We start from the raw sequence: 21,920 nt of genomic DNA, 5'->3' as shown, positions 1-21,920 counted from the left end.
CAGGTCCGGCCGGTAAAGCTGGACCAGCTTACAACCGACTATACTATAAGACGGGGACTGGCCATACCGCTACGACTACTAGTCACTTCATCAACTGTCAATGACTGTCCTTATGAGCCGTACAGCATTCCACGCTGCTCGCTCATTCTCGCCTTCAGCAGCTGCGTCTTCGTCAAGGCTCTTCAATTCCTCAGTCCGCGCAATGGCTTCTTCCAGCTCGTCGACTTCGGAGGGGGTACGTATTCCCCGTCTGGTAGTGCCGGAGTGGCTGCTGATACTTGTAGGACCTTGTCACGTACGACTCCAGCGGACATGCTCGGATCTACAAGCTCAATCGGCCCAAAAAGCTCAATTCGTTAAATCAGGAAATGATCACTTCTCTCGCTGAGAAGATGAAGGTGAGTTGCGCGCTCTACGGATTCTGGAGAGACTGAAGCTGACGATGTAGGCATGGCGAGAGTCGGACCTGTGTCAACTAGTAGTCGGTATGGGGGATCAGCGGGCGTTCTGCGCTGGAGGCGATGTCGCACGTACGCCTATTCTCAGCTATCCTCAACGCCGCTGGAATGCTGCAATCCATCTGTGTTCTCATCGCTGACCTTAGCAGAACTTGCAAAGGATGCTGGAGAGCGCAAGTCTACCGGCGTGGAATTCTTCAAGGATGAATTCGAGCTCAACTGGCTAATGTCCCGTCTGGGCAAGCCATACGTGTCCATTATCCACGGAACGACCAGTAGGTTGCTGCTCACCCGTTAGGATCTTAATCGCATCTAGCTGACTCTGTACAGTGGGCGGCGGCGCGGGTATCGCCCTTCCCGCGACACTTCGAATCGCGACTCCCAAAACCATCTTTGCCATGCCCGAAACAGGGATCGGATATGCCCCAGACGTCGGATCAAACTACTATCTTGCGCAGCTGGATGGGTACATTGGTGCCTGGCTCGCCGTGACCGGCCAGCACATCTACGGCCGGACCGTCTAGTGAGTTGCGCTGGCCTCCTTGCAAGGCGGGATAGTCACAAACTGATATTCAGCGAACTCGGTATTGCCACGCACTACGTTGCCGAGTCATCCCTCCCCGACCTCGTCAAGCAAATCACACACCACCCTAAACCGACCACTGAGAACCTCTCGGCCCTCATCTCTTCCTTCAATCTCCCCTCTTCCACTTCTTCCGCCCCTTCGTCCAAGTCCACCCCCGACAGCCCATCACCCATCACCCTCGAGATCCGGCAATTCATCGACAACACCTTCTCCGCGCCGAGCGTGAAGGACATCCATGCCCGCTTGGTCGCTGCGGGCGAGAACAAGGAGTTGAGCGAGGATGTACGAAAGTGGGCGGCGGTGCAGCGGGGGTACCTGGAAGAGAAGAGTCCGACGGGGATGGCTGTTGCGCTGGAGGGGTATACGTTGGCCAAGAACTCGAAGCGGCTCGATAAGGTCTTGCAGAACGGTATGTCCGCTAAGAGTTTCTCGAACTGTGGGACATAGCTGACTCCTAGATATGTCCATGGCGACTGCGTTCTGCGGCCCCAAGCGCGCCTCGGACGACTTCATCACCGGCGTGACCCACGTCCTGATCACCAAGATCCGCGACAAGCGGGCCGCGTGGGAAGCCGAGCTCGACTCACCCACCCTCACATCTTCGGCTATCACCAAGCGCTTCTTCACGCCCGGCGCCGACGTCAAGAAACTCGTCTTCCACCCCAGTACCGGATCGACCGAGACGACGAGCCGAGACTCGACGTACGGCCGATTCCGCGAGTGGGGTCTGCCAGAGTTGCACTGGGTGATGGGGCTCGTGACCGGTGCGGTGAAAGACACGGGGGCGTTTGCAGTGACGGAGGAGGAGCTGGTCGAGCGGGTACTGGGGATGAAGGGGGAGAGCAAGACGGGTGGGCGAGGGCAGGATATGGAGCGAATCACGAGGGAGCTGGTGGCCAAGTATTGCGAGAAGGACGCGAATGGGTATTTGAGGTGGACGAAGGCGAAGTTCTAAGAAAGAGTCAGGGGGACCATCAGAAAATGCAGGATGTCTTGCTTCATCGCGCTCCACCTGTGGCAGCGAAGAAACGACATCCATCCTGGCGGTCATTAAACGGCTACAAGATCTGCAGCTACGCTTGCGCCTCATACAGATACTCGTCCAGCGTCACCTTCATCTCCCTCGCCATCACCTTTGCCGCCTCATAATCCACCTCACACCTCAACATGACATTATCCAGCCGATCAAGCGGAGAGATGCGGCGGAACAGACCCTGCGATTCCAGCTCGGGTATCTGCCATGTCAGCTGACTCGTACAGATTCCCTCATCCTGAGGAATAGTTGGGAAGGAGTGAACTGACCAGACTCCACAGTTTGGCGGACATGCAAATCGCCTCCACCTCCTCTTCCCACCTCTCTTCTCTTACTATATCCCTCCTACGTTTCCGCTCCACCCGCTTCCGCTGACGATCGACCATACTGTCCCCTACCGCCCCTCCGTTCGCCCCCATCTTCTTCCTCTTCCGCCTTGATGATTGTTCTTCATCGTCCATTGATGAGTCGCCAGAGGAAGAGGACGAGTCATTTCCACTGTCATCATAGTCGTCTCCCTCATTCAGAGCAGGCATGAGATCCGGCGGACGTTCCGCATGTTCCGAATATAGCGACGAGAAGATAGCGAGCAACCTATCCAGTGGGAAAGCCTTTGGACCGAGTAGGCGCTGCGGCACCTACGCTATCAGCTCTCCTCCTGCCAACGAAAGCCTCTGGCGAAATATGTAGCTCACCTTCCCAACCTTCACTTTCCCGTATCCCGCACGTCGCGTCCCGCCCCCTCTCTTCCGCTTCCCATCCACCCCCATCCCTCTCCCAAACAACCTCAAATCGCTCTTGGCCGGATTCTGACCCGCCAAGTACCCCGCTACGATCAGATACCGCCCCACCACCGGAATATCCAGTCCGGGGAGTTTCGGGATCCCCTTCTTCGCTCGTGCGGCGAGAAGGGCGCGCGGGTCGGTGGGCGCAGTACCGGCCGGGGAGGGCCGGAGGAAGTGGACGAATTCCCGTGGTGAGATTCGACGGGGGAGGAGGTGTTCAATCGCCAGGGTGAGGGGGAGGGAGAGGGCGTATTTGAGGTCAGTGAGGAGTTTGACTGTGATTTCGAGTTTTGGCGCCTTGGGTGGGAGGTGAGAGGGTCCGTCTTCCTCCCCCTCCCCTTCTGTTCCTTCACGTTCCCCTGAACTCTTATGCGTCGCCATCAGAAGAGCCGACTCGGCATGCGGCGGAAGCGCAGCCGTGTAGATCTCCCAGAGCGGTCCCGCCAGATAAGCCAGCTCCTGTAGGCCATGGACGAGCGGGTAGAAAGTCGCCAAGAACAGATTGAGAAAGTGCGGCCAGAGCGGGTGAGAGCTGGCGGATAACAGCGCCAATTGTATTTCTGGCCGAGTGGGTGAGGGCAGGTATATATGGACAGGTTCTGGGGCGTCTGAGGCAGGGGGTCGGAGGGTGTCCCAGGGGGTTTGGGAGGCGAGGAGGAGGGTGATTGGGATATCGGCCTATGAGTCAGCTAAGCGCCCTGACACTAACGGGACATCGTCGCGAGGGACGTAGCTTACCAGCTCGGATATTCGAGTAAGGACCGCCCACTGAGCTCCTAGGATTCGAGGTAGGCGCTCCGCATGTGTGATGACCACCACCCAGTTCCCTTCCTGCGCTCCTCCCTCCAAAACCTCGGGGGCTGGTACAGGCAGTACCTCCTTCTCCTTTCCCTTACGACTCAGCTTCGCCCTCCCTCCATCACCCCTCTCCCCGCTGCCCGAGCCCGAAGCCCGCCCCGCTCTATCCCTCCAAAGCGTCCTCAAACCCCTCGCGAACCCATCCCACGTCCGGACCTCCCCAGCCGCCCATACGCCCCCTGAGGCCTCTGCGAGCCGATATAACAGAGCCGTATAGAGCAGTCGGGCCGTGTTGTACTCTATCGCTGAGATCTGCGCGTGTGCGCCCCCGGCAGGCGGTGGAGGGATGGCAGAGGCCGATGGGGTGTGCGGGTGGTGCAGGTACACAAAGCCCGGGGCGTACGGCGTGCTGAGCAGCGTGGAGAGCTGCAGGGACATCGTATCCTTCCTGAGGCGGTTATGCACACTGCCAGGAGAGTGGGCAAGGGCTGGGACCTGATGATATCTGATGTGAGAGTGATGTATAGTGGCAGAAAGACTTGGGTATATTTGGGTGGACCTGTTGCCCTCGTCCGTGCCTGAAATCGCCAATGTCCGACCGATAAAGCTCGTGCAACATCGCATCTAGACTATACCTCGTTCTACTCATATCAAACATCTACCCGACCTCGACACAGCATTCTGCAGAGCACAGTGGCAGCCAGCCACCCCTCAGCAGCGAAAGATCGAGAAATCTCACTTGATCATCGAATACTCTCGTGCTTCAAAGCTCAGCGCACGACTCCTTCGCCTTCTATACTCGCGTTCACCAGCTGCACTCGTACAGTCCACCTAGGCAGCGATGGTCAGGTGGTATCCGGAAGCACCGGCAGATAAGCGTGGATGGCGGTATGCTATCTGGAAGAAGCGGTGAGCTGCCTGCTTTTGGTTGACGGCCAAGTCAGAAGAGCTGACTCTGCAGGATGATGCTGAGTAGTACCCTCGGGTTCTCCATGTTGCAGACTTGGGAGACTGTCCTTGTTTGTACGTCCATCTTACATGTCTCATTGCTTAAGAGCGTACAGCGGCTGTATGCGAAAGATATCAAGCTGACTCCACAGTAACACTCCTCTTCGCTCTTACCCTCATCTTCTGGCTCTCCGTCTTCAACCTCTACCCCCGATACTTTGCCTACCTCTCCCGCCGTTTCTCATACTACGTCTTCGAAGACGAGAATGCCAGTCTGAGTGCGGCGCTGAGGGAATGGGCGAGGGAAGGGGTCAGGCGGGTATTGGGATCAGGAGCGGCGGCAGGGGGAAAGGCGAAGGTATTGGCTGCGGGGGAGCTATGAGCAGGACCGGTACAGATTGAGCTGTTGGAGACGCAAGAGAGGAGAGCTTGAGATTATAATGTATGTATGGAGTATAATACGAATCCCGTATGGCTACCTCAGGCATCAGAGCTTGGACTGCCCAGTACTCCCTGCTACCCCAGCAGACCCATCGGCCATCTCGTGCACCCACTCCGCCACCATCTTGGCGACATGCTCCGGCGTCGGCGCGAGCTCATTGTGGGTCTCATGCCGCATTCCCTGACTGATCAGCTTTGGAGCTCGCCGGCGAACTCGTCCAGCTCACCTCAATGATGTCCAACCGCTTGTGCGGCGCGTCCACGCCCGCAAAGAACCGCTTCGTCGCCTCGGGGTCACATATCCCATCCGCGCTCCCATGGTACATCATCAGCCCCAACCCCTTTGGCCACCGCTTCCAGGTCTCAGCCGTATCCAGCCCCATACCCCCCTGCAGCATGTCCGACACGCCGAGGACCGAGCCCCGCTGCTCGCACATCGGGTCGAGGCGGTTCGACTCGTTCATTGCCGAGTCGTGTGAGAGGTCCTCATATTTGAGCGGAGTCGGGATGAGGAGGTTGGGCGTGAGGCGCGCAGCGAGGCCGCCGGCTGTGGTTTTGATAGATGAGGCGGGATGGGTCTGGCGGATGAGCGGGGAGGAGGCGATGCAGCCGGTGAGGAGGGAGAGGGTGGATGGGCTTGGAGGCGCTGAGGGACGAGTAGCGAACGCGAGGGTCTGGCCGCCTCCCTTGGACGTCAGCTATAGCTCTCTCCACTGTGTTAGTGAGACTCACCATGCTGTGACCCCACAGGAAGAGCTTCTTGCCCTTCTTAACAGCCCGCTCGCTCTCCCTCTTCACGAAGAACTCCATATCCGGGAGCATCTGCGCCCAACCCCCAGTCTTCCGCTTCCCATTCTTGACAACCCTCACCGTCTTGCCCTCCTGCTTCCACGCCTGAACCTGAGGCGACGCCTCAGTCAAGGGCTCGTACGCCGTCCGACCGTGACCGCGCTGGTCGTACGCTGTGACATGCAGCGAGTGCGGAGGCGCAGCGAGGAGAGGGAAGAAGTGGTCGTATCGGGCGATATGCTCTGCATAGCCTGTAGCCTTAGCTTGGGTCTCCCGTAGAGCTAGTGGAGGGAAGCATACCGTGTACGAAGAGGACGTAGGCTTTGGGCGTTTCTGATACTGGTGCCCACTGCTAGGTCAGCGTGACGACCGGGGTGAAAGGGATGGCCTCTGCTTACTTTTGTGGTGTAGAATGGTGTGCCATCCTCGGCGAGGACCCACTCCTTGGTGACGTTGATGTTGGACATGACGCGCTTCAATGGAGCTGTGACTCAGGTGAGAAGTTCCCTCTGTATCGTATAGTGAAGATGTTGAAGGTATAGTGGCGAGGATGAAACGACTTGCACGTTGTGACAGCAGTGACGCGAAGCAGCTGAAACCGGATATGGAAGAGCGAGATCCCGGATCCATGAGCCATGAGTCCAGGGTATCAAACTGCATCGGGAACTAGAAACGCCTACTTATGCACAACGAGAAGAACGAGCAGAGCTAATGCACCCTCAGAAAGTAGGTCAGTAAGCGGAAACTGAGGTATCCGTACCCAAGGTCCTGCCGAGCCTGGTGAAATTGGACTCCGCCAAAGTGTCCGCCTGCGCCTTCTGCCTTCGCTCCTCGAGGTACTGCGCCAAACCCCTCGCGAGTACCTCCTTGACCTTGGTGGGCATCCCACTCGACTCGGAACGGGAGGCAGACCATGCACTCTTGGCGGCTCGCGCAAGAGCGTGCTGTTTCGCCGACCAGCCAGACTGGCTTTGGATGGCACGGTAGCGTTTGGCGAAATCCGGAAGGAGCTCGCCGTTGAATGTGACCTTCTTACCATTGTCTTGCTTCTCGATTGTGGTGCGGCCGTCAAGATGTTTCCTGACGCAGATCGTCGCGCTTTTGATGTGGGTATTGTAGAAGCCGGGGTCGATCGGGTCCTCGCCTGCGATCTGGTAGAGATACTCCTCGATCACCTTGTTGATGTTGGCGTGAGCAGAGATCAGGAACGTAGAGTCTGGGTTCTTCAGCCTAGATCTGCGCGCATGAAAGAAAGAGCAGAACATACCGTTCTTTCCGGTGATACGGGACAGTTCGACACCGGTATTTATGGGCAGAGTCATGGCCTCCCAGGCACGATTGCGCATATGGGTCCTCTTGTCCTCCTCAGACTCGTTCATGAAGTTGCCCGAACCATGCCACACAGGCGCGCCGAATTTGCGGGACTGGTCCACGCAAGACGCACCGTCGGCCTTGCCTCCGCGACCACGGTGCGGATTCTCTTGGTAAAGCTGACACCATGTCAGCCAGGATCCCTTTGCAGTGGCTGAAAAGCGATGGCGAGGATGGTGATGGTGGAGAGATTATGCTTACAGGGGATATGATGCGCGGACGATCGGAAGAGATAGGGTCCAGCGTCTGTTCGCACCGAAAGAGCGGGCTGAGGAAATCAATGTCGGACTTGGACATCAGACCCAAATCGAGGGCGGCTTTGTATTGCTTTCCCATACTGATGGCCTGCTCTTTCCCTTCGGGCGTCAGGTGCGCGTCATGCATCTATATCATCAGTGACCAGTCTCAACGAGAAGGCAAAAGCATTGGGACGAGTGCACTCACATCCACACCCAGATTGTGCCAGCCTGAGCTTGTCAGCGACGAGTCAACCGTATGGATTGACAGGGACTCAGCTTGCGCATGCCTGAGGAATCGGAGAGTGATCTTGTGTAGCGTACTTCCGTCCTCTTCCGTGATGACTTTCGCGTCAGCTTGACCTTGGCCGACAAATACACATGATACTCACGGCCTCCAGGGTACATGTCGAACTTGTCGGGATTGTCCGCGACCAAGTCCTACGCTATCAGCCATCATCCACCGCGCACGATACCACAGCCAGCTTGATCGGACTCACCAGCAGACCTCGCGTGATCGTATCGATTCCGACCGCGTCATTCTCCATGTAGTCCGAGTAGGAAAGGTGTGTCTTACCGGTAGTGAACAGATGTGTCAGAAAATCATCCTGCTCTTGTTCGGTGAAGGACTGAAAGTCGATCCCCTTGTCAAACTCTTCAGGGGTGAATTGCTTGAGGGAGCCACTCGTAAGCGTAGATGAGCTGTCTGTACTGTCTGAGCCGCTGGAAAGCGTGGACGAGGAGAAGCTCTCCGGATCGGGTCCGGCTCCGATCAGTCGAATGGTGCCGATCTTCCCGCTGAGATCCTTGAGACCCGGGAAGGCATTCGTCTTGGTCTGAGTACTAGTGAACGACATATTGCTGATGTGTCTCGTCGGTCGGTGTTGTGAGGGGAATCAGGTGAATGCGGTAGCTGTCGTAGCTGTACCGAAGTGACAGGGAGGAGGTGATGAGAAGTAAGAAGGAGCGTTCTCACCACTCTCTGACTACTGCGTCCACTGGGTCGTCACACTAGCCGGCAGTCGAAACACCTGGCGAGTCATAAAGGATTCCCGGCAAGAAAGGAATCGAGATCATTCTAGGCCTTGCTGGCCGCGTTCGGCGATTTGGCCTTGTGGCAGCTGTGCTAACTGGGACGGACGTGTGACAGAGTAGGGCGGATCATCATGAAAGATCACAGCATGTATAGGCGAAAGCCCCTATATGGACGAGCGATAGAATGGTTGCGGCCGGAATCAACTGGACGACCACATCGCGCTGTGTATTTTACAGCCTATACTCGTCTCGCTGGAGACAAAAGGACAATGCGGTAGTCCTCCTTGCGCCCTTCCGCAGCCAGGCATAGGCAGCAAAAAGAGTTGATGACCACCCGGGCCTCCCTGCGCGTCCAATACCCCTCTTATCTCGCAAAGACTTCCAAGCCAGATCAGGCGGCTGCTCCGTTACCGGCATGGCCGACTCTGCCGAAGCAAAGACAAGCTGATCTGATCACCGCTGAATCACTGAAAAACCCAACAGCCATGAGGCCGAGGCGTGATGCGAACTCGTCAGTCTACGAGGAAAGAATATTTTAATGTCGCGCTGGAAAGGAAGTTCCGTGGACGAAAATGATCAATCTTCTCAAAGGCGTAAAACCGAAATATCGTTTCAAACAAGGTATATAAAGGCTGGGTCTGTATAGACATGGTGGAACGTGGAAGCCGCTACACATTCCTCGTCGCGTGAGGTCAACCTTCCCTTGTCAACAGACTTGATCTATACCCTCTTGACCTGATCACCACTCCGCGACACCTGCGGCACATCTTCTGGCGCGATGAATCATCTCAACACACTGGGCAATCGCCATATAGCGAGTCTCAATGCGGACCTCGCAAAGATGGAGACAGGCGAAGGAGGTCCGAGCGTACAAGGTGAGCGCGCGCGCCCTGTCAGATGAAACGGAGCTGACAGCTGACTAGCTTAGGATCGGTCTCCACAACGCTCGGCGCTCTATCTAGGCTGATAGACGACTATGACTCGTTGGCGCGAAAGGAGATGGTGTCTGCTGCGAGGGAAAAGGCGAACGTGTAAGTTTAGGCTGCTCAACGTTGAGTGGAAGGTCCGAGTAAGGCAGACGAGACCTTTCTTGCATGTCTTGTCAGGACCTGGACATGTCATGTAGATCATCCGCTGACTCTCAGACGCGTAGCCCGACTACAAACAGAACATCGAGACCTTAAAGCCCGCTTCGAACACGCCAGAAACACCTCTTCCCAGCGAAACAGGGAGGGCCTCCTCTCTACCTCTTCCTCATCCGTCGCCTCCCCTTCCAGCTCCGCTTCTCAGCGCCTCAATGCCAACTCCCTCCAACGCCGCGGCTCAAGCCAGGGCGGCTCCTCTTCCGCATACGCCGACTCCCCCTATTCGTCCATGTACAAGCCGAACCACCCCCTTCCTGGCCAACAGGGATATACCGACCGCGAGAGCTTTGCGATGCGCGAAGATACGTTCTTGCAGGATAGCGAGCGGAATATCGACCAGTATATCGCGCAGGGGAGGGCGGCGCTGGAGAATCTGGTGGAGCAACGGGGGATCTTGAAGGGGACGCAGAGGAGGTTGAGGGATGCGGCGAATACGCTGGGGCTGAGCAGGGAGACGATAGGTTGGGTGGAGAGGAGAACGTGAGTACTGAGCTCTAGATAGATGGGGCGAGGTTGAGTGAATGACTGAGGGGGTAGAAGCTGATATTCAGGAAACAAGACGGATGGATCTTCGGAATAGGCGCGACCGTCACCCTCTTCTGCTTTTGGCTCATCTGGCACTATCTCGGATAACGACCTCGCCCTGATCGTGCTTCATCACGACCTCACCCTGCTAGATATACGGACATTGCCATTCAACCTGACAGCTCCGGATGCAGATGCATCATACAATGTCACAGCAGCAAGCAAGTACCAACTGATCGAGCAGATCCTCATCATCCCTCTGATCCCTGACTATCCCGCTACCTTCTTCATCCTCCACCTCAGCTGATGCCCTAGCTCTTGATCATCTTCTTCACCTATCCAGATCAGCCTCGTCCACCTCCGACCTCGAGCCACTCGTCCACTGCCTCGAACCCATCTTCGACCTCGCCCTCTGCCAAGATCACCGCAACTCACCATCGTACCAATCCGCATGTATATGCCATTGGCTTTACGGTGCACCAGTCGTCCGTCCGCCTTGACCGCATCCCACAGGTGCTTCTTCAAGATACCCTCGGCGAGCTCGGCAAAGATGGCTTCTTCCTCGGGCGTCCACTTGACAGGAGTCTGATCTCGTCAGCCAGATGAACAGCCAGGTGGAACTGGACGGACAGAGGGAGTGAGGGAGGTATGAAACGGGGTGGTGATGGCTAAGATGGGCGACAGAAGGACAGGGGAGGCAATGGGAGGAGAGAAGGGAAGCATGGATTTATGAGGGGGAACATGGGATGATGCGGAGGAACAGCGGTACTGGCCTTCTTGACCTTCTTGGTGGCGACCTCGTCGTCAGAGTCATTGGAGAGGGTGTGCTTCTTTGTGGGCATATTGGTCCGGAGGCGTGGATGAGTGTATCTGAAGGTTAGAGATGATATCGAAGGAGGGTGCAGTTTTGAGATGTCAAACTGATGATGAGAGGCGGATGGGGATGAGAAGGATCTCAAAAACACCCAGCAACTTCGGGGGACATTTAGCTCGGGCGCCAAGGTTCTCAGCCGATCTAAGTGTCTATCTGATCATCTTGTACTGTGATTGATCTGCTTACGGTGGGGACTCGTGCCTTCACTTACACGCCTATATAGCTGATTAATGCAGCTGACAAGTGCCCGAGTAAATGCATTCTGAAGGCCTCATCTAATCCCAATCCTATCCAGACAGCATCCCAACTATGGACGGCTAAGTTGCTAACCCCATCACGCTTGCCCTTCGACCTCCTTGACCATCTTCTTCATCTATCGATCAGCTCCGCTCTATCGCACCTGCTAAATGCGAAGTTATTGACTTACGAAAGCATCCCAGTGCGCCAATACCCCTGACCGCTGCCTGACCTTCATCCGATTGTCCGTCTTCAAGTCCGTCCAGAGGTTGTGGCGAACAATGTCATTAGCGCGCTCCAGGAGAAGAAGCCGTTCGTCCTTGGTCCATTTGTTGATTTTGGTTTTCTATAGGTACTGCGTCAGCCACACTCATATATCGTCTCAGTGAGGAAATAGCTATATAAGAAACACGAAGTACTCACTGCTCGCTCGTCATCCTCATCGTCCTGCTCGTCTCTCTTCCGCTTGGGCGCCTTCGCGGCAGCCTTCTTGGCTTTGACGGTCGAAGCCGGAGTGGCTGACGTGGGATGGTCGGGTGTAGGGGGCGAGGCAGAAGGAGGAGCCGGGCGACCTGGGGAGGTGGAGGAGGGCTTGGTGCGTGGCATGCTGAGTGCCGACTGTGGAAGGGGTGGAATGGTGCCGTAGGAAGGAGAATGAAGTAGAAGTCAGAAAAGGGAGCAGGGGGAGGTCCTCATATGCCCCTCTGAGCTCCCGCCCTACGATATCCTGCCCCACCTGGGTCACGGGCAGAAGCAAGGCAAAGGGATCCAGGCACGATCAAAAGTGGTCAGCAAGCGCTTAGCAAGCCGCCACCCCAGATCTGGGATTGTGTATCGCACACTGATTGCAGATTAGATTAGATAGTGTGCTTGTGTGTCTGCACTGAATCGACAGCGCTCCTCACGATGCATGATGCTCCCTGTAGCTCATGCGCTCTTGGCTGACGAGCTTCGTCCCGCTGATCAGATCGAAGTGTATGCGTGAAGCGTCATTGTAGGCGTATGATACCAGCTGCATGGCCAAGGGATCAAGCATGCATTTCCTCCAACGTTTCCGACGTCTACTGCTGCACCTGCTTCTTGATCTTTCCCATCTGCACTCGTCAGCCAGAGCCCAGGAACACAGAAGGAGCTGATGACCCACCATAGAGTTAAAGTGCACCTTGATCCCGTCATTCCCTCGGTGAACCAGTCGCCCGTCCTCCTTGATCTTGCTCCACAATTGCTCCTTGCCCAGCTCCTGGATAAGATCAAGGATAATGGCATCCTCGTCAGCCGTCCAGGCAACACGCTGTAATTCGTCAGCCACTGATCTCTCCGAGCGCAAACTGGGACCGGGAATGAGGGGACACAAGAGGCTGGCAGATGAAACACTCACGGCTCGCTTCCCGTCTGACGCCGAAGCCTCACCGTTCTTCCTCTTGTTCGCGGGCGAGGTCGACGGGGACTTGGTCTGCTTCGTGGCCGTGATGGCAGCGGCGGTATTTCCTTGCTGAGCCGCTGAAGGCGTAGATGCTGGTCCGCCAATGGGAGAGGTTGAGGGGGAGCTGGCGATGTTGGGCATGATGTGGGTATCTACTTGGGTCGAGGGTCTAAGTAATGATCAGTGATAAGTACAGATGAGAAATCATAGATGAAGCCCTCGCAAGTCAGAAGCAGGCGGGAAAGTCTAGTCAGGTACTGACTGCGCCCAGGCACGACGAGGTGTGTGTGTCCCTTTGGGAGCTGATCTCGATCTCGCGCCTGATTTCCAGAGCATTGGCAGCGAGGCGAGAGGAGGAGGAGACGAAGCGCATTGCATGGTGAAGGTAAAGATCGAGCTTTGGGGTACACGGCAACCACCTGCTGTGTCAGCGTGGAGTCGCGACATCAGGAAGCCACAAATAGCCTGCACTCACTATGTTCCCCCGCTCACAACCCCGCGCACTCCCTTCCCCGTCGGCCCAGAGATCCCTCCAGCCAATCTCAGCCATCCCTAGCATTGCCTACTCGTCTCGGGCCACTGACATCTCCTTACCCACCCAATAAGGTTCCAACGATCCTAGCTTCCCTCGGACCAGTTCGGGACGGTCGACATGACATCCGTCCAGAACCTCGGCAAACGGGTCGGTGGGGTAGCCACTGACCCAAGATACCCGTCGTAGGGTTGGGTAGCGAGTGAAGAGGGCCCGGAGGTATAGACTGCTATAGGCAGTGACCGGCCCATTGGTGTCCAAAGTATCGCCGTACACATGTCTATCCCTGTCGTAGCGCGAGCTTCCTTTGCCCGCATCGACCCATACAATGCGCTCGATGGCTGGAAGATCGGCTACATGCCTAAGATCCTACAGCACCGATCAGCGAGAGTCTACGCGGACTATCCACAGACAAGATCACTCACTCGCTCATGTTTCAACAAAGGATAATAGCCTTCCCCCCGGTCCGTCTGATCGCCCGCCTCCACTACTAAGATCTTCAGGGTGGGGTAACCCTTCTGCTTCAGAGCATACGACATCTGATCAAACAAAGAGTTGACGAGGCACTGAGCGAACAGCTCGCCGAAGGGGCCGTAAAAGGCTAAATCGTCCAGCAAGCTGTCCGCCGCCAGCCCGATGAAGTCCATCGGTTGCTCCTGGTCGGTACCATAATGGTCGAAGATATGGAGGCTAGGGTAGCGACGGGTCGAGCAGGGTAGAAGAGCATAGGAGGCGTCTTTGATGATCTCGCCTCCGCCGCGGATGGCCATCCGTTCGAGATGAGGCAGATATGTCGACGACAGGCGGTACCGTTGTTCGTATTATGATTCGTCCCCGTCCTCCCAGTAGTTGCCGACACTCAGCTCCGACGATTGAGGCATATGCTTCGCGAAAGCCCGGGCGCGATCCAAGCTACGATGGGTGGAAGCGAGGTCGAAGCTGGTAAGGTGGGGGAAGATGGTGTGACGCTTTTATAGAGGTCCTCGAGGTCCTTGTGAATGTAACCCTCGCTGATTTTCCCGCCGGAGATCTGGACGCTGAGTTGCTCGAGGGGATCTCCGACCCCCTTGTTCGAGCTTGTCGTTAAGCTCGATGGTAAGCCGGCGGAGAGCCGCTGCTGCCGTAGGGGAGGCAGTGAGGTGGCGCTCAAAGCGCGCGACGGTGACCGTGAGTTTGTGGTACCGGTCCGATCTATGTAGCAATATTGCTGTATGTAGATGGAGAAAGGCGTGATACCGCCTTTGTACTCTAAAGCTTCAGTTTCTCCTTTAACTTCAAGTCTGCCTGTCAAGCGCTCACCGTCTCCTTGGAGCATCGGTCCGACAGCGACCGTCTGCTCCGTCGAGTATCGCACCAAACTCTGTCGGCTCGCCTCGCGCCAGGCTTTACGGGTTGCAGACATCCGACAGACAGCCCGATGATCCAGAAGACCAGCTACGAGAGCAAGGACGTCTTCTGGAAGCCGGCATGAGCCGGGGGGAGGGTGGGCATGGTGGACATGGTCGTAAAGGAGGTGGAAGGATATGCGAGGGATGCTGGCGATCCGGGGCGGCTGAAGGAGATCAGCTCTCTGACCCGCTCTGATACTCATGTGAAGCTCACCTCTCAAAGGAGAAGATCACAACAACAAGTTTGAGTGTGGAGCAGAAAGATAGACGAAAGGGCAAGTGCCGCAGTTTTGAGCTCTGAGAGACCAACGACCGACATCCGCATTCCTCGACCGGACTGATTTCGCCCTATTTCGCCGATGAGCGGTGTCGACTCGCCGGTCTCGAGAATAGATAATGCCTCCAGTCCAGCTTATCTCGTAGGGCGCCAATGAGCACAGTTAGGCACACTGGGTGACCAAGTGATCAGGAACATGTAACGATCATACATACAATGGAGAGTCTTCTAGCGTCCATCCTCCCCATTTAGCTCGCTTCAGCCCTCCAATACAGCTCCTGGTCCTGAGTCTGCGCCCCGCTATACCTCCTTACTCGCCTCTCCAGCCCCTGTTCCGACATCCTCCCGTCCCTCTCCATCTGCACCGTGACCTGACCTGACCCTGCCACCTCCATCTGAGAGCCGTCAAGCCCACTTCCGCCTGTCATCGCCGAGTGCAGGGCGGTAAGGGAACAGACACGTTCCCGTATCCGCCAGATCGACCGGCCGAAACACGCCGCACTTGACATTCCGCTCCGCCCAGGTCGATGGCTTATCGTACTCGAACGGACAGCTAGGATAGCCGGCGACCCATTCGACGAGATCGAGCAATTCGAAGTGAGCGAAGAGGTCCCGGAGGTGGGAAGGGGTGTAGAAGCCTTGGTAGAATGGAGATAGACCGCCCGCGTCCTCCATACCCGGATCGTAAGTTTCGAGACCGGGTTTGGGTTTCTTGCCGCCTCGAGGTAGACCAATCCACTTGATACATTGCAGCGCAGGGAGGTGTGGTCGCATGGGCACAGATTCCCATGAGTATCGCTGTGCAGTTTAGCGCAAGTATCATCAATGGTCGGTGAGGGTGGTCATGTGATGCTCACTTTGCTCCTAAGCAGGGGATAATCTCTCCCAGAATTACAGGTATCATACTCATCTGTCCATCCGCTCCCTCCCAGCCATGTCTGCTCCAGTAGCAGCAGGTTCAAGCTGAGAAAGATCGCCCGGTTCTCCTTAACTTGCAAGTTAACCGTGGACCACAGCAAGTTGTCGGCACACCCCCCGTATAGCGAGAGACCTTGGAGATCCTCCCAGGTGGAGAGTAGCCTGGCGACCCGGTCAGAGCTGGTAGCCGGACCTTGCAAGGTCAGATGGACGATATGCGGGGCGGCCTGTCGAAGGTGATCGAGGACTGCGAAGAAGTTTCCGTACAAGGCGAGAGCAGTAAGTCTGGAGAAGGTGAAAGTGGTGTCGACGGGCGTACCAGACGTGTTGATGTTGACGCAAGACGAGGTGAGCGCCAGATCGCTGAGATTGGGCAGCTGCGCCGCGAGCTGCGCGCAATCCACGAAGCGCCGTTTTGTCCCCCGTATGGACAGGCGGGTCAGATTGGTAAGCTCCGCGGAAGAGGCAGCGAGCAGCCGAGCCCATCCCCGTCCCGACCCGCTTCCAGCGGACGGTCTATCCTCGACGTCACCGTCCTGCTGACTGCCGCTTCGATGGAGATGGCCGATGCGGGAATCGTAGCGGTCCTGGAGGCTGGGCTTCCGGGGTAAGCGCGTGTCCGGGAGCTCGTCAAGCACGTATAGCTTGAGTTGAGACAGCTGAGGAAATAGGTTCTCGAGCGTGACCCAAATGGGAGCGTCGTAGAACTCTACCTCGAGAGAGAGCCGACGGACGAGCTCGGCCGATGGAGGATAAAGCTCCAGATGATTCGCGAATTTGATATGGGCCTGGAGGAGAGAGGCCCGTCTGGCTTGCCGTCGGGCGTAGTCGCGATCGTCGCGGCTGCCGAGGGTACTGATCTCTGCAGGAGTCAGCGAAGTTTGCTGCTCGGCCCAACGAGGTCACAGACATACCGTGGACCAGTATGGGTCGCTGAGCGGTCACTTTGGCCTCGGCCAGATACGGCCTGAGCGCCCTCTCCCCTGCTTCCCTCAACGCCCTACACGTCGCCATCATCCGCCACAGCCCGAACTCGTCCGTCACCGCAGCTATCTTGTGGAGTATGTCGACCGGTAGATGCGCGAGATTTGAGGCTTGGGGCACGCTGGCCGAAGGTTCCGCTGCCTCTGCTGACGGCGGCTCCGAATTGGCTGACATTCTGAGAGGATGACGTTCTTCTCGACGCGGTTTCGCTGAGATGCTGAGTACTCCCGATCGATGGGAGTAAGGAAGAGAGATCAGAGGACGCGCGAGTACATGGGCAAGTGAAAGAAGGGGACGAGATCCTTGTTGATCTCAGTCAGGCGCATTGCCATAATGGGCGGTAGACCATGTAGCTTTGACTTTGATCTGTGGCACCTGCTCTCGACCTGACAGATACTAAGAGCCGCAGACCAGCATACAGACGGATACGATCGATAGGCACCCAAGCTGTCAGATGTATCCGCTCCAAGCTGCTTCACTATCAACCTAGATCTTCCTAGAGAGTCCCTTCCCCCCTATCACCTCGGCCGCCCCAGCCCCACCTGTATAGCCAGCCGACAAGACCCCTGACCGAAGCGAACCCCTTTCCCTTCCTTCCGGTCCCGTCATGCTTTAGAGACAGCTTCTGACCTGCCTGCGCCTCGGTGCTCAAGTCGGGCAGTGCGGGAGCAAGAATGCCGCCTCGTCCCTGATTTCGACCGGCCGATAGACGCCGCATTTGACGTTCCGCTCTGCCCAGACGGAGGGCTCGTCGAGGATAAAGGGATGGCTTGGATGATCCGCGACCCACTCGACGAGAGTCAGAGTGCTGTAGAGACGAAAGAGTTTTCGCAATCGACTTGGCTTGTAGAAGCCTTGCCGATAGGGGGACCAGCCGTCTTCGGATCCCACCTGCAGTGCTCGTATTGGCTGAGGGTGGGATCGCCGTTTTGATGTCGTTCATGGCATGCGAGTTTCAGGCATTGGATTGAATCGAAGTATGGCCGACCCAAATAATTGCCAGGAGAAAGCTGCCGAGTTTAGTCCAATTCGGGAGTAATATGACAAGTACTCACGCCCTTTATAAGCGGAAAGGTATTAGATACTACCCTCCCGTGGGCGATATCCGGACGATCGACCTGGCCCAGTACCACGGTGACCAAATTGGGAAATCGTGAGATCTTCCCCTGATTTTGCAGCTCCCAAATCGACGACAAAGTGCAATCGACGTGGGGGCCGTAAAGGGCAAAGGCTCTCAGATTTTCCCATCTTGAGATAAGGTCCGCAATGGCGCCGTAACCCGGCTTGTGCCGCTCATGACAATGCGTCACGCGACAGACGTATTGTATGGCAAGATGGCGGACGTGCGGGGTGGAGGGTAAGAGGTCGTCGAGACTCTCGGTGATCGTACGTACGCCGCCGATGAGAGTAAGAGTGTGGAGTAGCGGGAAGATGGTGGGGATGCCGCATAAGGGATCGTGTTTGTCGAAGACGTCGCCGTCCGCCCAGTGAGACCCCAACGTGAGGTTGACCAAATTTGGTACGTGCTGGGCGAGTTGAGCAAAGTTTTTTAAGCTCCGCGTCGTTGCTTGGATGGCTAGGGTAGTGAGATTGTGGTAACCTGAGGGGGCTGCCGCGAGGAGCTGAGCCCATCGCGACCGAGTATCGGCGCAGAAATAGTCGGCGAGTTGGTCCAGCCGGTGATTACTATCCAGTACAGCCGAACCGAAGAAGGTGTATCGAAGACCGGAGCACTCGTCGAATATATGCAGCTCGAGTTCCGTCAATTGAGGCAGGACTCGCCCGAGCGTCTCCCAAGCCAGAGGGACGTCATCGAAGCCCATCTCGAGCGGCAGACGGCGCACGAGAATGGCAGATGGGGGATGAGTGTTGAGGTGGTTGGCGAAGGTAGTATGCGCGTCGATCAGCGCCCGTCTCCGGATTGGGTTCAGCTCCCACTGGTCCATCATACCGCCGATGGCAGTATAGGCTACAATTCAGCCTGATTTCGAAGTAAGTAGTCACTGTGAGGGCACTCACAATCCAGCATGAACGGCGGTTCCGCGGTTACCTTCGCCTCCTTCAGAAACGGCTCCAGCGCCTTCTCCGCACCCGCTCTCCACCCCCTGCACACACCCATCATCCTCCATATTGTCTTCTCGTCCGTCTCCTCGGCGATTTGCCAAAGTACATCTACTGGCAGCTCGCCTAGGTTCCGGCGTGGTGAGCAGGGCAGGACCGGTGGGACGGTTGTGGGCATCTCCATGCTGGAGGTGACGCAATGGTGATACGGCGCTCTAGTGCTGATGTGCGTGTTTCCGATAGCTGATCGAGCTTGGAGGGGGAAGGGTCAGGGGATAGGTGGCGGTATAAACACCGTGGAGGTAGATGATGGGGGATGGAGGGCAAATGGAGGGCTCGCGGAGGGAGGGATTGGCGAAGTCGCACTGCGTCCCGGCCCACCCTCTATTAGGACTGTTCAAATTTGCCAGGCGGATCGCGCTGCAGCAGCTTAGCGCTTAGTACGATGATGAGAGGTAGCAGAAATCGAGGCAACCGGCGGACGTTTGCGACCTGAGTATGATGCGAGATAATGAAGAAGTGAAGGGAAGATTCTTGACGCGACGCGAAGCAGCCGCTGCTGAAGCTCTGAGACCTGGGCACGTGACCTGTAGGGGAGTGATACCCGTAGAGCTTGAAATTGGATAGTTGTTGGACTGGCTCCCGAGAGAGCAGGCTGCTGGCAAGCCTACGCCAGTGCTGTGCAGCTGGTGCTGGTATCGTGCGCGAGCCGACAAGGATACATCTTGAAAATCATGATCTGGAGATACAACACCACGCTCATCTGCACTTTTCGCCCCTCTCTTGCCTTCCACCGCCAAATACAACCGCCTATTTCATCCGATCCAACATCTCCAGCGTCTCCCTATCCACCGAAGTCATCCCCTGCCGCCCTCCCCCACCGTGGGCGCCCTGTACAGCCGCCACGCCCGATCCAGTCCCCACCTGCGGCATCCCAACCACTACCGTCCCCTGCCCTCCAGGCGCAATCTCCGCCTCGCCCGCATCCACCGCCACGCCATCCGGACCCTGTACTCCGCCAGCCTGGATCTGGACAGTCTCCCCATTCTTCAGCCGTGCCTTGACGAACCCTTTGGCTGTTCCCGTCAAGAGCGCTTTCCGCCCAATACCCCTCACGTCGATATAGACGACCGCGACGTTCCGAACTGATCCGCCGAGGAGGGCTGTAGCGTGTCCAGCTTCCGGACCAAATTTGTGGCCGGCAGCAGTGGATGCGGCGGTGGTTCCGTTGGTGATGAGGTCCTGCGCCGTGGCCTCGAGGGAGGTAAGGACGACCTCGCCAGCGAGCAAGAGCCGGTTCAGGAACGGCCGCTTCTTTGCGCTCGACGCGGATGAGGGTGTGTGTGTGTCCGGACTGGCCTGCGCGCTCTCGGGCGTGAGCGACATGTTTGCTGCCGGCTTGGTTTCCGAGACCAACTGCGATAGCCGTGTATCAAGCGCAAGTCCCGCTGGCTTGGGCGGGACAGGTGGCTTGTTCGGTGTGGACGTTCCGCTACTGAGCGGACTAGGCTGGCGGTAGGGCGGCGGCGCAGCGGCTGACCCATACGCCTGCTTCTCCGACATAGGCGAGGAAGAGTTGGCGGGCAACCGAGGGGGGACTGGTGGAGGTGACGGCTTGCGATCAGAGCTGAAGGATTTCCGGATCTTGCTGTTGGTCTGGTAATAATCCACAGCCGGCTCGACGGTGGTAGTATAGGCTTTTTCAGCGACCACGGACAGGGCCTGATCGTCAGCTATAATCGCGCGTATCCTATCAGCTGAATATTGACCCACGTCGTTGATCTTGCCCAGAGTCGTCTTGGCCACCTTGACCGTCTTGACGGACGCGTTGTGCGTCATCCGGATACCCGCCTTTGTTGTCGGTGAGAAGTGCACCGGCTTCTCCGCAGCTTTGGTGTTGCGGATGAAGCGGTCCGCGCCGGTCTGCATGTTCTTGGACGACCACGCTCCAAAGCCGAGAATGCCCTTGCTGCTATGTCAGCTTTCCCCTACCTGGCATGTATTTTGAGGATCAGAAAGGTCACCTCATGTAGTGCGCACCCTTCAAGATCCAATCGTCCATCTCCTCTTGAGGTACCGTCTTGACAATGACCTGCGGCGCGTACCCATCCACCTCTCCGCCAAAGTCCAGCATCACCGGCTTGTCCTTATCACCCTGCGCGATCCGCTTATCCTCCTGTATATCCAGCTTCTGATCCAGCTCGCCGACCACCTCCCCGCTGTCCTCATTGATGAGCACCAACCGACCCCGCATATCCTGCGACGCCGGACCGGCATTCATGCCCATATGCGGCGCCTCGATATCTGTCAATGCGGTGATTTCCGCGCCGAGACATCCATACTGCCTCAAGAGTACCTCGAGGGAGTCGAGATCTTCCAGCTCGGCGGTACTGCCGGGTAGAGGGAGGGTGACGACGATGCGAGCGGTAGGGACGGTTTGCGAGGGGAACGAGTAGCTGATTCCCTCTAGGGACTTGGGGAGGGGTGTCCAAAATTGGGTAGGGATGAGAGGAGACTCGAATGTCGATACGTTGAGGACGAGCCAGAAGTCGTGCGTTGGTACAGCAGGGTCAGAGGGGGAGGGAGCAAAGGGATTGGCGGTCTGTTTTCCGATATCGCCAGGGATCGGGAGTGAGATGCACTCCAGCCTGAATAGTCAGCGCAGAATCAATGCACCCGCAGGCGGCAGGGACGTACCTCATCTCGCCCTGGGCAAGCACCATAGTGTCGTCCTCCCATACCTAGAGAATCAGCTATGTTCACTCGACCCACGTCGCCAAGTTGAACTCACCTGCTTGACCACCGCGTGCTGGATCGTGAGCAGCAAGAAGCCGTTGGCTTCGGTACTTGTTGGCGTGGCCGTGCCCGATGTGGGCCCTAGTGACTGTCTCCTTGACATCTTGGCTAGTATAGATACAGCTAAAGCGAGATGATGGATGGATGATAAGCAGAACGGCGACAGGTGGGGGACTTTTGGCTCACCTTGGCGATCGCGTCGATGACATCACGCGAGTGTGGCGAATCTGAAACGTGCCAGAGTCACCTCGCCCGGCATGTGTGCAACGCTGAACTGGAT

General features: G+C 57.0%; 10 protein-coding genes across 10 annotated transcripts; 3 read left to right on the top strand and 7 right to left on the bottom strand.

The window, feature by feature from the left end:
- Positions 1-100: 100 nt before the first annotated feature.
- MKK02DRAFT_29725 (putative 3-hydroxyisobutyryl-CoA hydrolase) lies at positions 101-1,999 on the top strand (the record flags this gene model as incomplete). The annotated part of the gene is made up of 7 exons (XM_053087890.1): positions 101-235; positions 285-398; positions 449-530; positions 608-733; positions 789-981; positions 1,035-1,453; positions 1,503-1,999. The coding sequence occupies 7 exons, from the start codon at positions 101-103 to the stop codon at positions 1,997-1,999; spliced, it is 1,566 nt and encodes a 521-aa protein (XP_052949507.1).
- Positions 2,000-2,117: 118 nt separating this feature from the next.
- On the bottom strand, positions 2,118-4,098 carry MKK02DRAFT_40054 (origin recognition complex subunit 5 C-terminus-domain-containing protein; the record flags this gene model as incomplete). The annotated part of the gene is made up of 4 exons (XM_053090922.1): positions 2,118-2,279; positions 2,347-2,715; positions 2,773-3,540; positions 3,601-4,098. 4 exons carry the CDS (start codon positions 4,096-4,098, stop codon positions 2,118-2,120), a joined length of 1,797 nt encoding a protein of 598 aa, XP_052949506.1.
- A 403-nt stretch (positions 4,099-4,501) lies between these two features.
- On the top strand, positions 4,502-4,990 carry MKK02DRAFT_29723 (uncharacterized protein; the record flags this gene model as incomplete). The annotated part of the gene is made up of 3 exons (XM_053087889.1): positions 4,502-4,569; positions 4,622-4,683; positions 4,761-4,990. 3 exons carry the CDS (start codon positions 4,502-4,504, stop codon positions 4,988-4,990), a joined length of 360 nt encoding a protein of 119 aa, XP_052949505.1.
- A 105-nt stretch (positions 4,991-5,095) lies between these two features.
- MKK02DRAFT_19238 (Alpha/Beta hydrolase protein) lies at positions 5,096-6,305 on the bottom strand (the record flags this gene model as incomplete). Its single annotated transcript, XM_053086062.1, has 6 exons — positions 5,096-5,230; positions 5,277-5,735; positions 5,782-5,889; positions 5,950-6,089; positions 6,139-6,187; positions 6,237-6,305. 6 exons carry the CDS (start codon positions 6,303-6,305, stop codon positions 5,096-5,098), a joined length of 960 nt encoding a protein of 319 aa, XP_052949504.1.
- Positions 6,306-9,258: 2,953 nt separating this feature from the next.
- On the top strand, positions 9,259-10,258 carry MKK02DRAFT_40051 (uncharacterized protein; the record flags this gene model as incomplete). The annotated part of the gene is made up of 4 exons (XM_053090921.1): positions 9,259-9,355; positions 9,409-9,511; positions 9,626-10,105; positions 10,177-10,258. The coding sequence occupies 4 exons, from the start codon at positions 9,259-9,261 to the stop codon at positions 10,256-10,258; spliced, it is 762 nt and encodes a 253-aa protein (XP_052949503.1).
- A 203-nt stretch (positions 10,259-10,461) lies between these two features.
- On the bottom strand, positions 10,462-10,992 carry MKK02DRAFT_40050 (uncharacterized protein; the record flags this gene model as incomplete). The annotated part of the gene is made up of 3 exons (XM_053090920.1): positions 10,462-10,485; positions 10,586-10,735; positions 10,912-10,992. The coding sequence occupies 3 exons, from the start codon at positions 10,990-10,992 to the stop codon at positions 10,462-10,464; spliced, it is 255 nt and encodes an 84-aa protein (XP_052949502.1).
- Positions 10,993-11,358: 366 nt separating this feature from the next.
- On the bottom strand, positions 11,359-11,867 carry MKK02DRAFT_40049 (uncharacterized protein; the record flags this gene model as incomplete). Its single annotated transcript, XM_053090919.1, has 3 exons — positions 11,359-11,397; positions 11,452-11,607; positions 11,685-11,867. 3 exons carry the CDS (start codon positions 11,865-11,867, stop codon positions 11,359-11,361), a joined length of 378 nt encoding a protein of 125 aa, XP_052949501.1.
- A 455-nt stretch (positions 11,868-12,322) lies between these two features.
- On the bottom strand, positions 12,323-12,825 carry MKK02DRAFT_40048 (uncharacterized protein; the record flags this gene model as incomplete). Its single annotated transcript, XM_053090918.1, has 3 exons — positions 12,323-12,355; positions 12,406-12,552; positions 12,640-12,825. The coding sequence occupies 3 exons, from the start codon at positions 12,823-12,825 to the stop codon at positions 12,323-12,325; spliced, it is 366 nt and encodes a 121-aa protein (XP_052949500.1).
- A 2,304-nt stretch (positions 12,826-15,129) lies between these two features.
- On the bottom strand, positions 15,130-19,028 carry MKK02DRAFT_29719 (uncharacterized protein; the record flags this gene model as incomplete). The annotated part of the gene is made up of 8 exons (XM_053087888.1): positions 15,130-15,302; positions 15,340-15,679; positions 15,739-16,661; positions 16,714-16,950; positions 17,144-17,230; positions 17,414-17,552; positions 17,839-18,752; positions 18,803-19,028. The coding sequence occupies 8 exons, from the start codon at positions 19,026-19,028 to the stop codon at positions 15,130-15,132; spliced, it is 3,039 nt and encodes a 1,012-aa protein (XP_052949499.1).
- A 483-nt stretch (positions 19,029-19,511) lies between these two features.
- On the bottom strand, positions 19,512-21,743 carry MKK02DRAFT_40045 (senescence-associated protein-domain-containing protein; the record flags this gene model as incomplete). Its single annotated transcript, XM_053090917.1, has 6 exons — positions 19,512-19,536; positions 19,674-20,566; positions 20,618-20,813; positions 20,869-21,492; positions 21,542-21,585; positions 21,636-21,743. The coding sequence occupies 6 exons, from the start codon at positions 21,741-21,743 to the stop codon at positions 19,512-19,514; spliced, it is 1,890 nt and encodes a 629-aa protein (XP_052949498.1).
- Positions 21,744-21,920: the final 177 nt, after the last annotated feature.

Source organism: Dioszegia hungarica (assembly GCF_025882075.1).
Source record: "Dioszegia hungarica strain PDD-24b-2 chromosome Unknown MKK02contig_2, whole genome shotgun sequence".
In the NCBI taxonomy this organism is placed as follows: Eukaryota; Fungi; Basidiomycota; class Tremellomycetes; order Tremellales; family Bulleribasidiaceae; genus Dioszegia; species Dioszegia hungarica.
The sequence above is the reverse complement of the archived record's forward strand: the minus strand, read 5'-3'. Positions and strand labels throughout refer to the sequence as shown.